This window comes from Syngnathus leptorhynchus, chromosome 10 (genome assembly GCF_054491065.1).
Source record: "Syngnathus leptorhynchus isolate UIUO chromosome 10, UIUO_Slep, whole genome shotgun sequence".
NCBI classification, from domain to species: domain Eukaryota; kingdom Metazoa; phylum Chordata; class Actinopteri; order Syngnathiformes; family Syngnathidae; genus Syngnathus; species Syngnathus leptorhynchus.
The window spans coordinates 9,617,120-9,630,436 of NC_141204.1; the positions used below are offsets into that span (position 1 = coordinate 9,617,120).

General features: G+C 41.1%; 1 protein-coding gene across 2 annotated transcripts; it reads left to right on the forward strand.

Moving 5' to 3' along the window:
• Positions 1-2,859: 2,859 nt before the first annotated feature.
• npas4l (neuronal PAS domain protein 4 like) lies at positions 2,860-7,341 on the forward strand. Of its 2 annotated transcripts, XM_085922367.1 has the most exons (8): positions 2,860-3,116; positions 3,184-3,329; positions 3,407-3,512; positions 4,119-4,386; positions 4,474-4,583; positions 4,999-5,140; positions 5,369-6,558; positions 6,638-7,341. In XM_085922367.1, exons 1-8 carry the CDS (start codon positions 2,939-2,941, stop codon positions 6,664-6,666), a joined length of 2,169 nt encoding a protein of 722 aa, XP_085778493.1. In that variant the 5' UTR covers positions 2,860-2,938; the 3' UTR covers positions 6,667-7,341. The 2 variants fall into 2 exon arrangements, with proteins under 2 accessions (XP_085778493.1, XP_085778494.1); XM_085922368.1 differs by lacking the exon at positions 2,860-3,116 and having other exon boundaries at positions 3,254-3,329; positions 3,411-3,512.
• Positions 7,342-13,317: the final 5,976 nt, after the last annotated feature.

Consider the following 13,317-nt stretch of genomic DNA (forward strand, 5'->3'; position numbering starts at 1 on the left):
TTCTGCCAAGTAAATACAAGTACTCCTGTACCCCTGCACTACTTTAATATATTTTACAACTGTGCAGAAAAATTGAGCAAAAGTTTCTTCATCCAAAACTACTGTAGGAAATGTTGCTACTGTGTTTTTTTTTCATGCAGACCTGTGTAAGTATTTGTGTTAGAGAGGGGAGAAGAGATTCGTGTCAGGTATGTACTTGACTATCTTTAATGTGGTTATATTGTGTTAATGAATGTCAAATGTCTACAAAAAATATCTTTAAAGGCTTAAATTTGACTCAAGCCTGCAGAAACTTTCACACAGGTGTTTTTTTTTTTTACTTCTTGTAGTAACAGTCAAACCGGAAATCTCTTAAGAATTACAACTTCTGCTCTTGAATATTATTTACAATATTTATTTAGTTGCCTTCCCAGCAGACGTGCCACTCACTGTCAAGGTTACACTAATGGAACTCATCACAGTTTAACATTTTAAAAAAAGATAGAGCACTAAATTTAGGTAATGAACCTCACATCTTGGCATCGCTTTAACACATGACTGGATATTCCTGTTTCAGCTCCATTTTGTATCACTTGAAGACTTTGAAGCCCTCGCCTCTCAATTTAATGCTTCCTGTTCAACTCCAGAGCGTTTATATCTTCCCCATGCAGTCGCCCTGTCTGATAGCCCTCAATGTCTAAAACTTGGGGCATCCCAATCCCACACATCAAATGACTTTCAACCGGACGCGTGCGGCTGCATGGGGCGTCCCAATTTAGTGCGTGAGCCCCAACTCCGGTCGTTGTCGCTGCCACCAGTAGCGGCGTGCTGGCAGTGTGTTCCTGTCTGTCACCAGCCCTCAGCTATAAAGTCACCGTTATCTCCACTGTTAAGTGCAGGCCACAGACGGAGGGTGAGCTCAAAGTGAGGTAGTAGAGACACCCTGTCCCGCCTGGCCCCACAGAACACAGGAAGCAAGGCAATGTCGGGTCCCTCTGTCTGGCCCCGGAGCCCTCCTCGCTCCACGACGCAGGCGTTAATGCGGGGAAAGCCTCGGCCAAATTACTCTCTAATTTCCCTTTAGGACTCAAGACGATCCCATCGGTCCTCGAGAGTCAGACTGAGGATTTGTTCAGAGTGGTTTGTTTTGTCTTGTCTCGCAACGTCCCGCTCCGATTCCATCACTCAAGTTCTAGTTTTCGGCTCACGGCCACTAAATTGGGGGGGATTTGCGAAAAGAGGCATTTAAAGAGCCCCAAGAGGATAGAAAGCTGGTGCCTGAAAAAACATGGCATTTCAAGGAAACACTAGAGCAGTTGATAGAATACACATTTAATTTCAGGGGACATGTTTCTTCCATACTATGAGTTGCCTTATCGTCATGGATTATGATGCCCATTATCTGTTCTTAATTAATGGATCATATTTCAAGTGATGAGGTTCAGTGTGCTCCATTTTCAAAACTTTTAGTTTGTATCGGGATTAATTGGGCGACTAATGATCCCTCTCTAGACAAACTGAAACAAATGATTGGCCCACACGAATCCTCAAAATGATGAGGATCCATATGCAGACTCTTAAATAATAATGCTGTAGTATTTCAAAGTCTTTGGAAACTTTTTAGTTCAGTCAAACTCCCCAAAGTTTTATTTTACAGTTTAATTTAATGCACAATATAGTGATGGTGGAATACAACATCAAAATATAATTGTTTGGGAATTTGTAATGACTTTCGGCCTTGCGAATAATTAGGGTAGGTACATTGGTTTCATCAAAAACAGAAACAGACTGAGCGGGCTCAATATTTGACAGGCAAGGGATTACTCTTGCTGTTTTATTCAAATGACTTATGATAGTTTATTCAAAGTTGGAAAAAAAAAGTTTCTCTGACCTCAGTCTTTCTATTTCCGTTCTTCCTGTCAATGGGGAGTTTTTCCGTTCTCTGTCTCCAAATTATTTGCTGATTTAGGGTTCAGCTACATATAATGTACAAAACCCACAACAGTTCATGTGCATGCTGCCAAAATAGACATTAAAGTTTATTTGGTTGAAATTGTAATGATCAATCAATCTTTTTTCAATAATCATTATTTTGCTTGCTAAATTCAGTTTGATTCGTGCGCAAGAGCTGGTATTCTCGCACAGATTATTTTGGGGACTTTGTGCGGTTTGCCATCTAGGAGCACAATTTAGCTGAATGGTAATCAGAATATCCCCAATAATAAATTTCAAACTCAATCTTTGGTATTTTGATGCATTAATTGAACTTGTTAGTTAAAAGTAAAGTGATTTTTTTTTTATTTCCTCAGGTAGCAATTTAATGAGAAAAAAAAACATCTTTGGCAGTCTGCTCAATTAATATTCATCTATTTAAGGAATACGGTACAATGTAAAGCACATAAAATAGCCTTTATTATTTTTTCTTGTGTTCAGGTAATTACAGCGCATCCTCGAGCTCACTGTCTTTAATTCTAGAATTATTCGCCTCTCGGATTTAAAAAGAATCACCATGATTCTCCTTTTGTGAATGTCCTTGTGATGTGGGGTGCCCTCTCTCATTGTAGCCCAGCCTCCACTTTGAGTGTGACGCCCCCACACTGAAGCCCCTGGCAGCTATAAAAAGGCTCAAGACAGATAATGATCACACACACACACATGCACACACGCGCCCCAAGTCCACTGAGAGTCCTCATCCTCCACTGCAGACACGACAGCTTCTCATCACATCAGTTTCCATAGGAACCATTCATGTTCAAAGTCTACTTTTTTTTACAGAAGGAAAATAACCCCGTGCACTCTCCCTAAGCTCGATTCTTTTCAAGAGTGGGTTAGTTTAGGCCATCGGTGTTTTTTTTTTCTCTTTTTGACACAAGCCAATGATGAACGCAAACATCATTTATGAGATGCAAGTGAGGCACTGGTGAGTTTGTCGGTTTTATTTTCTTTCAACTTGGCCGCCATGGTGCCTCACAGATCCACCAAAGGCGCATCCAAAGCACGGCGGGACCACATCAATCATGAGATCAGGAATATGCGAGCTCTTCTTCCCATTCCCCTGGCGGACCAGGAACGCCTCTCCTACCTGCACTCGATGGCTGCCGTGTGCACCTACATCAGGAAGTCGGTTCTCTTTCATGGTAAGTGGAAAATATCTCGCTTCTTTTATGACTTGTTGAGGACAAACTCACACATTTGTTCCTTTAGGACTTTCCACGGGAGATGCTCTCCCCTGCTCTTTTACTTATGGGGCCTTTCTCCAAGCTTTGCATGGTTTCATCCTCGTCACTACTGTCCAAGGCAGGCTGGTCTACGTGTCTGAAAATGTATCCGAATATCTCGGCCTTTCCATGGTGAGTCTGCGCTTTGACGTGGTGTCATTTTATAAATACAATTGGATTCCTGAATTGGCCAAACATTGCATTCTCAGGTAGACGTGCTTCAAGGAGACACCATATATGACATGGTGGAACGTGAGGACATTGAAATTATTGAACCCATCTTGAAGGGACACAATGAAAAGACCACATCATCAGGTAATATTTTAATATTTTGGGGAATATTAATAGATGAATGCCAAACACAGATCTCCCCAGTATTGATCAAAAACGTACAAATTGCCGCATTTCAAAATTGTGCTTTCTTCGCAAAATGTGAAGCTACAATCTCAAATGCCACTTTATTTTTTTGTAATATAAAAATGAGACCATAATAAATGATTTCGAAACTTTAATGTGATCTGCGTAGTAAGCAAAAATGACACAAGTGTGCACGCCCTTTTATAGCTACTCATGTGACTTGGTTCAGAATAAATAGATCACATTCAAACTCCTGTGTCTCTGATTGACCTCAAAATACAAATTGTCCTGACAATGCCTGAATATTTTGTGTTCACGCTGACTGAAATCATTTGAAATCCTTCATAAATTGCCTGGCTCCAAATTCCAGTTGAAGAATAACAGCAATTTTGCGTTTCCCCCAAAGTTCACCCTTGCTTTCATCAAACCATAATACATTTCCGAGTCCAATTTATCGAGTCTGTTTTTTTTATCATGATTAAACTTGTGAACATTTTGTGAATTAAGTATCACTCATTATTTAACTAAATACTGATTATTTCTCTACTTGCTTTATTCATCTAGAGAGGAGTTTTGTATGCAGCATGCAAACTTCCAAGACGTTCAAGCAGCAGCAGCAGCAGCAGCATAGTGTCTGTTCAATGCTGGTTCAAGGCAGCTTCCAGTCCTTTCCGGAGGCTTGGTTCTCCCCCAACGGTACTGTCGGCGAGACCCTCTTTGTGGCTCTGTGCACCCCCACAGTGGACCGCCTCCGGGGTGTGGAGTCACACTTGTGCCCCAGTTTCAAAAGTGTACACACCCTTGACATGAGCTTCACTCAGCTCTCAGACAGGTATGAGCAAACCTGAATGAATATGATCAATTCATGTTTTTTTTTTTTTTACACACCGATGTTGTGCTTTTTTTTTTTTTTTTCCAGTGTTTTATATTTGATGGGATACTCGGCAGAAGAAATGGTCGGGCGTTCGTGGTACAACCTAGTTCATCCTGAAGAGCTATCTTTAAGTGTGAATCATCACAGACGTTTACGTAAGTAACATAGTCATTCAAGGGCCAAGATGTTATCATTAATTATTCATTTCGCTCTGACGAGAAAAACACTCTTTGTGTTCTTGTTCGGTAAACTCTGCTTTGGGTCAGGGTCTTTCATTTGAATAAGTATTTCCCCAACAGTTTTGACTTGGCAGGAGTGTAAGCCACTCAGACAATCAAAAGCTACATTGTTTTCATGAATTATTTACATGACATTTTTAATTTTTGCATGTGCTTGACACGGCATTCAGAGACTTGTCAAACGAGCCAATTTGTTTTGGATGCAAGTGTTGGATTGATGTTAAATTTGCCTACTTAGTTTGTGCTTCCTTCATTCAAACTCCTCAACTGTGATTTTTTAGCAGAATTGTGTTTGTGACTGTGCATGATAATGTGCTTCTTGTTTCTTCAGTGCAAGCAGAGGAGAGCCTGCAGGTCCAGATGGTGATGAGACTTCAGTGCAAAGATCTGTCATGGGCCTGGAGCTACATTTGTGCTACCAAAGAGTCTCGCTGCCAGACTGCATATATCTTCTGCACTAACTTCATCATCAGGTATGGCAAATGTTTCCACTGTTATTAAAAGACCATGCATTAATTTAAAAAAGAAACCCTCCGCCTTTTTTGATTCAGTTAAGCAATATTTAGACATCTTGGGACAATTTTTTGACAATTCTATCTCTAAATTGGAAGGGATTTGATTTTGTGTTTCCCAACAAAATAAGATGATGTTCTTTTGTTCCTGTTTTTTCTAAAAATCAAAATCATTCTGCGATTCTTTAGTGAAACAGAGGCCAAGTTTCTTCAGAAGAGAATAAGCGATGATACTTTAAGGCCATCATCTCCCACAGAGAGTTGTCCCCCCAGAAACTGTAAGAGGCAGGGGACTCCCAACGGTCAGGAGGTCTGTTCTGAAGCCAGATTGGGATGGCATGAAAACATCCACCATGAGGATAGCTCCCCCTTTTCTTTAGGGGGTAGCCCTGCGTTCTTCACCCCTCCCTACAGCCCTGCGTCCTCCAGCTCTACTGTGCAGCAGGAGGACCTGAAACTCGTCCACCACGTGGATGTGCACACATACGCCGATCAGCTGCTGTCCTCCCCGGAGGCTTCTCCTTCCTACTACCCCTACCCGGAAGCTGCGCTCACCTGCCACCTTTCACCTCAGCGTCCCCTCCCCTCGCAGAACACCTTTGATCAGGAAGTCTTCATCACTTTCAATTCTCTCTCTCCGACCTCCCCTTCATCTTCAGCCTATGATTTCTCATCTTGCGCATCCGGTGCTAGATTAGTTCCAGACGGCTTGGCAACGTCTGAATTGAGTGAGACCTCTGGGGATTGTGCCTTGCATCAAGATGACTTTGGCCTCCTATTAGAGCACCCACAAGAGGGCAGCGTCCACCAAGTGCATCGTGTTCCCCAGTATATATTACCTTCCAGTCTTCCCAGCGCTGGCCAATCCCCTCTATCCATGACGTCTGAGGAGTACAGCCAGATGGAGCAAGCGGAGATCAGCATTCTGGCTCAGCAAATCTCTTCGTTGGCTTCCAATTTTGACATGTTTGGTCCGTTCAATCTGCTGCAAAGTGTGGCCACCTCCGACTGCCTGCCCTCCTCTTCCTCCTCCTCCTCCTCTTCCTCATCCTCCTCCCCATCTCAGTGGCTCAGCCAGGCTGCTGTTCCCTCTGCCCTACATACTAAACTGATGAATGACGGCGTGTTAGGGAGCCTCTTTGATGATCTGGATGTGGTCACAAAAAGAGGCGGCGATATTCACGATTTCAGCTACCACCAGGAAACAGTGCGTACCTCCCAACACTTTGATCCACTCGGTCTCAGCCCGAGCACCTCCGAGAACTCGCTGCCTCCAAACAGTGTCATCTTGGATCCCTTCACTTTGCAGTTGGGGTGTCATGACCAAAACTCTGAGTTGCATCAACTCAACCACCCACTGCAGAGTAACCTGCAGCAAGGTAATTTCTATCAAAGACACACATGATGACTCATCGTTAGGCTTGGTTAATGTTGTTTTCTGCCTTTTTTTTTTTCCAGACGGACTTGCCGAGGAAAACCTGTACTGAAATAAGTCTGTGACTTACGACGCTGCCCTTTGTATGACATATTGTCAGGAAAATTGTCCTTTGGCATATACAAAGAATAGTTCAGCAAAAATATTTCAAGGACACAATTTTCCCTCAATGTGTATCTCTGAATGTCAAGTATCTCCAGAGTTGAGATTTGTCTTATTTTCTACAAAAATGCTGTCATTTTTCTCTTTAGTTTGAACTGAAACCTTTTTTTTTTCCTTATGAAAAAGGGTACTTAAAAAGTCTGACTACAATAGAAAAAAAAACATTAAAATGGAAATCTTCTCCTACTAAGTGGCCACACTTCACTGTTGAGCACTTTATCAATGTCCCTGCCACAAGAGTATTAGAAAGGAATCAAAGCGTTCATTTCAATGGATTATTTTTATATGAAACCTTTTAGCATATGCCCTCTATTTTCATTATGTTCATGTAAAACTGGGAGATAATAAATGTGTTTTTTTCTCTCGCTGTGATAAAATAATAATTGTTTCCACAAGCTACCTCAGCGGTACATTCCAATTCTGGATTTTAAAAAATACATTGTATTTATTTTGTTGAATTTACCATTTCTTAACTGTGTAAAGTTATTTTTCTATTACATTCCAAAGCATGATGTGGTTAACGTATTTTGTTTAACATTTCTGAAATGGTACTATGAATGAATGACCTCTGTCTTGTAATTGCTTCATTTTTTTCATACATTTAAAATGGAAATAAAACCAAAAAACATTTTTTATTGTTGTCCGGCTATGATTATATTTATTTTCTAAAGTAGTTATGGTTGTTTAATTTACATTGCCTTGTTATTTTATTCTCACACAGTGCATTTTGATTTTTGGTTTCATTTGACCACAATTTTTTCTCCCAAGTGTTCTCCAAGAGATTTCAATAATGCTTGGCACACGTAAAACCATCCTGTCCATGTACCTTATTGTTCCCAGGGACTTTGCAAGCAGTGAAAGATTTCTGTCCAGTTGTTTTTTTTTCTCTGTAACTGACATCTCAATTGCCTTGGTCTCATTCACAAGGTCCTGCTGCGTACTTTGACGCCACTCCTTTACCTTTTGCATAATCTTGCCTCACTGCATCAGGCAAGACCTTTTAAAGGCATGTTGACAACATTGAACATGGAACTATGCAGCAATTGTATTGCTTCCAACTGTCTCTAAGATAAAGAAAGACTGACTATCATGCTATAATGAGAAAACACACAGCAAGCCTCATTTGTCAGTGTGGAGGGAGTTTACACTATAGCAAAAATTATTGTGGGGGGGAAAAAATTCATTAATGGCTGTGGTTACTTTTCAGCCCAGACATTTGCAACACCTAAGTATTTTTAAAGTGTTAAAACACAATTTTAAATCCCTATCAACACATTCAAACGCAAATATTGAAAGACAACAAGAATAGATAACATTAATATTGTACAAACTGGATTTAAAAATAAAAAATTCTGATTTAGTAAGACTACTGTGGGTGTGTGTGTGTGTTTCTGTATGTCTTATGTTGATAATTGGTAAAATGTCACGTCACTTGTCAAAAAATCTGAATTGTTTAATTGCCAGAAGGGTAAATAATTCCCACAATGCTAACCGTTATCTAGCCTTGAGGTTAATATCAGTCATTGTAAATGCTGCTTTAGCTGAAGTAATCAAAGCTGGCAACTGTTCCAGGTCATTAAACAAAAGTCACTTTTACTTTCTGATGTGTAGTTTGTAGTTCTCCAGCTTCCTCCCAATTCCCCAAAACATGCACATCTTCTTAATTGAAGTCTCCTAATTGCCAATAGATGTGAATGTTTATTTTTTAGATTGTCAATATCCATTGTGATTGGCTTGTGATCAGTCCTGGCCTTAACCTGCCTCTCTCCCAAATCATCCCGCCACAAACAGAACACGAGTAAATTGAATTGTTGCTGTTGCCCAGTTTGTGGGATTCTGCAACTCATTTTTATGAATGAGTCACTGTCGGCATGTTTTACTGTCATTCCAAATTTCAATTGCAGATGAATGGCACAGATGTAAACAATCAATCCATAGAAATACAGTACGCACTACATACACTCTATGGATGTGTTTTACAATAATTAACTATATTTATAATTTTATATATACACCTGGAACTAACAAGCAACATATAGAGTCTCTTGCCAAAATGTGGGTGTATGCGCCAGACTGCAGTCAATAAATTAACCTGTCATTACTAACAGCAACTGAAGTATCCACACTGTCCCTATGTCACATTTGCTCTCTTTGTATTAACATAGTAATATCTCCGGAGCAACCAGGGAAATCTACTTCCTCCTTGACAATTGCATAATGTCATCGATGGAAAAATAAAATGATAGATAGGATGTGGTGCATCAATATGTCATTCACCCAATAGGAAATCAGGGTTTGCAGTTCTAGTCAGTTGTCAGACGGGAGTAATTTGATTGCAATTGTCCAGTTCAGGCATCTTTGATTGTATTGCTCAGTGTGCAGCAGGCCGAATCAGATGTGATAGAAATAGGATGGCTGTAACATAATGTATTTCTGTAATCTGCAGTTTATGTTTACAGTGTCAGTCTACAATAATCTCCTGAGACAGATTTTTTCCTCTGCTTCCTGTGGTGCATATTTAGTGTGTTTACACACCATGTCACCAAACAACATGGACTACTTATCACCTTTTAAATAGGCTAACTGAATCATCACAAGTTTGAAGACACCCCTATGGTCAAATTAACCATTTTGCGATGTTTGTTGATCCCAAAAACTCTGGATATAAAGATTCCAAACAAAGACTAATTTTCACAAATTATTTTTCACATAGGCAAAGTCAAGTCCGCTTCACAGTTAGGAGGGTGCGGGTTCGATTCCACCTCCGGCCCTCCCTGTGTGGAGTTTGCATGTTCTTCCCGTGTCCGCGTGACTTTTCTCCGGGCACTCCGGTTTCCTCCCACATCCTAAAGACATGCATGGTAGGCCGATTGAAGACTCTAAATTGTCCCTAGGTGTGAGTGCGAGTGCGGAAGGTTGTTCGTCTCTGTGTGCCCTGCGATTGGTTGGCAACCGGTTCAGGGTGTCCCCCGCCTATTGCCCGATGACGGCTGGGATAGGCTCCAGCACGCCCGCGACCCCCGTGGGGACAAAGCGGTTCAGAAAATGGATAGATGGATGGATGGATGGATGGATGGATGGATGGATGGATGGATATTTTTCACATTCAGTTTGTCATTTAAAAAAAAGCAGCAAATGGTCAAATTGGGCAGAAATCCAGACAAAACAAGGATATCCCAATGTGTCAGGATACAATGACCACCAGAGGGCGTAAAGTGCCAAATGTTTACCATCAACAAGGTTTCCTCCTTAGTGCAATTCCATTTACGAAGATGCTACTTAAAGATGTCATCCTTTTGCTGCAGGCCTACAACTTTTCCTCAATGGAGTCACAGGTGAGCTGGAGGCTATCCTAGCTGATTTTGGGCATGTATTTAGTGTGTTACGCATGAAGGCACACCACTGTTAATTCACGAGGCAACAGTCCAGTAGTCCACTCCTATCCATAGAGAACTAATTAGGAGTGATGTCCTGTGAAGGGTAAAATAGCACATAAACTTTCCAACGAGCGTACTCTGTTGCTTCAGTCACTGCAGAGATTTCTCCAAGGCACTGGGACGCACGCACTTTTAATTGACGCAGCTCAGTGCACACACATATACCCACTGCCTCACTTGTCATCATCACAAGTAAAAAAAAAAATATATATATATAAAATGCATATTAATTATTATTTGTCCACTAATCTTTATGTACGACTAATTTTGAACATTTGTATAGTTAAAATTGCTGAAATGTCATATTTCCTTTTCAAATACAAAGCTAAACCGTTTTGTTTTATTGATGGGACACAAAATCGCAGTAAATAAAAGCACAGGTTGCGGCAGATAGTACTGAAGGGAGGGCGGGGTGTTCGTGAGTCAATGCATACAGCACAGATCTGTTATTTTGCACTATGTGTTGTCATGGTTTCCGTTCACATCTCTGTGCGCTCGCCCCTCCCCTCCTGTGTCTACCTGTAATCAGTGTAATGGCCGTCATCTGCCTCTCGCTACCTGTCTTGTATTTAAGTCCTGTCTACGTGTCACCTCCTTTTGGATTGTTCTGTTAGCTTGTCGGTTCCTACTGTTACCCTGCCTCTGTCAGTTCTGTTTCTGTTAGCCAGCCCTGTCAGTCAGTCCCGTTGTCATTCTGTTAGCCCGTCCTATTAGTTTGCCTCCCTGTTTCCCTGCTTGTTTGTTCTCCTCATCATCTCCTCCAACACCCTTTTCCCCTCAATAAACCCTGGTCCAAGCTGCATTTGGTCACCCTGCCCCATTCCTGCATGTGACAGCTGTTGTGAAAATCTAGTAGCTCAAATATGACGGATGCAGGGCAAAAAAATTAAAGAAAAAGGTCCCTAAACTAATTGAATTTAAAGAGGATTTTTACAGTAAAGTAATGGAGATTTATGTGGTGAAGCATAGATGCATGGACTCCATCTACAAATAAAGGTAAGACCACAAACAGTGTGTGTGCGTGGAATGTTGATGAGCTATAAAATTTGTAAATCGGACTCTTATGGAGTCCGTGCCTCACCAACCATGAACCTTACTGCACGTCAGTGGTACACACACACGAACACGCGCTCTCTCCACCTGCCAGGTTTAAGAAAGAAGAAAGAAAAGACACTACATGATGAAATCCACAGCTGGTATTACTGTTGTTTGTGTTCCCACGAAGATTGCATTTAAAAGACCGGTTGTATTACTTTGGATTGTGTGGTTGGTCAATGGTTTGATATGAAGTTCTGAAAAACAGAAATGATCAAAGGGCGAAATCAAACATTCTGATTGACACTGCCAGAGATTATTTTAATGATATTTATGTTTGTACTGTGAGAACACCCCCTGATCTGTTTATTCCTGACAACCTGTACGTATTTGTTTAAATTAGTGCTATATTGCGGTACTTAATAGCTAAAGCAGGGCATTAAGCATTGTCGTATTATAGATACTTTCTTTTATTTGCTGTTACATGTAGTTTGTGTGTATTGCTTTTTGCTGCATTTCCCAACCTTCACGCAGCCAAGGGATCGTTTATGTAGCACCCCCACTCACACATACATGTTAGGTTAATTCAAGACACAAAATATCTCCTCGGTGTGAATGCTTGTTTCTCTGCACAGGTGGCCTGCAACTGACTGGCGGCCAGCCCAGTGTGTACCTCATCGTCAGCTGGCCTACAGTATGATCTCGTTCATCTGCTACTATTTTTTTAGAATCAGAATGGCTGGACGGAATGATGAATGGATAGAAATCAAAAAAGGAAAAATGCATACACTATGACGACAACCTGGATAAAAGAGTGACGTAAGAGTTCTTGTTTGTGTGATATTCACGTATGATGAGAGATAGGAGGATCGCTTAATCACATCACAGGAGCGTCAAAGTGTGCCAGTAGGGGTGTGGGATGAAAGGACGATGAGGATGAGGCCATGACTTACCTTTGATGTGAAAGCTGCACTGGTAATGGAAATACAGGTAAACAGTTAGAAGTGACAAAAAAAGAAGGGCATAAGCAACACACTTTTTGCAGGTGGCAATGATGCATTTTCACAATGATCTTATTATAAAAAGAAATATTTGTAAATTGACACAAAAGGTAGTGTTAATCAAATTTGTCAAAAAGTATATCAAATGAGGCTTCAAATAGTCCACAAAAATGAAGTCACTATCTCCACTGTTGTGAAGATGCTGAAACACCCTGCTCAACTGTTCACTGTCCAGCTCAAATAGTACCACTACCAGTGTATGCATGAATTAAGAAAAAGATGGTAGCTTTTAGGATGTTCACTTTCATCAATGAAGAGTTACTGTAGACCATAGTCATAAAATAAGCATGCAATATATGTAATGTGACTACTAAGCATCGGTCGACCACATCACTGGGCAGCACTAGATGATTGATGCCAGATGCCAGGTGCATCACTGGCTTTTCTTTTAGCCATGTCCAATAAATAAATAAATAAAAAAAATCACCACAATTTGCCACTAAATAGTATGTATCTTGTATTTATAAACAAATCGATCATTTCACTTTACAGGGACTCAAAACAGAGCTGTTCATTGGATAAGGATTCTTTACATAGCTCATCCGGGTTTTCATCTGCCACCTCACTGGTGGCTTTTCACAGATGTGTACTTTCTTTATTGCATTTGGACCGGCTCCCACACAGAGGCGCCCCAGGTGCCTCTTCCTGCTGCTTCGTTTATTTAGCGGCTTTATGTTTTTTTATTGGGGTTTCATCAAAGCCTGTGGGCCCTATTGACAGCTTAGCTGCAAAAAAGAATTGCTGTGGGACTCTAGGACAGATGCACGCGACACTAAGGTCGCAGCAAAGTATGGCCTGTTTCTCATAAGACTGCAGTCTGTACATGTTTGTCCTCAAATAACTAGCTATTGTCTTGGCTAAATCGCATGTCCATCCCTATTATGCTTCTGCTCCACTTCTCAAGTCGGATAGCTGCTGTCGGTTCAGCCAGTGCATACAGACACTCTAATTGGGTTAAACTCAAAGACCTAAAATGGGCTGCAGCCTCCTCCTGGAGGATCCTGCCAG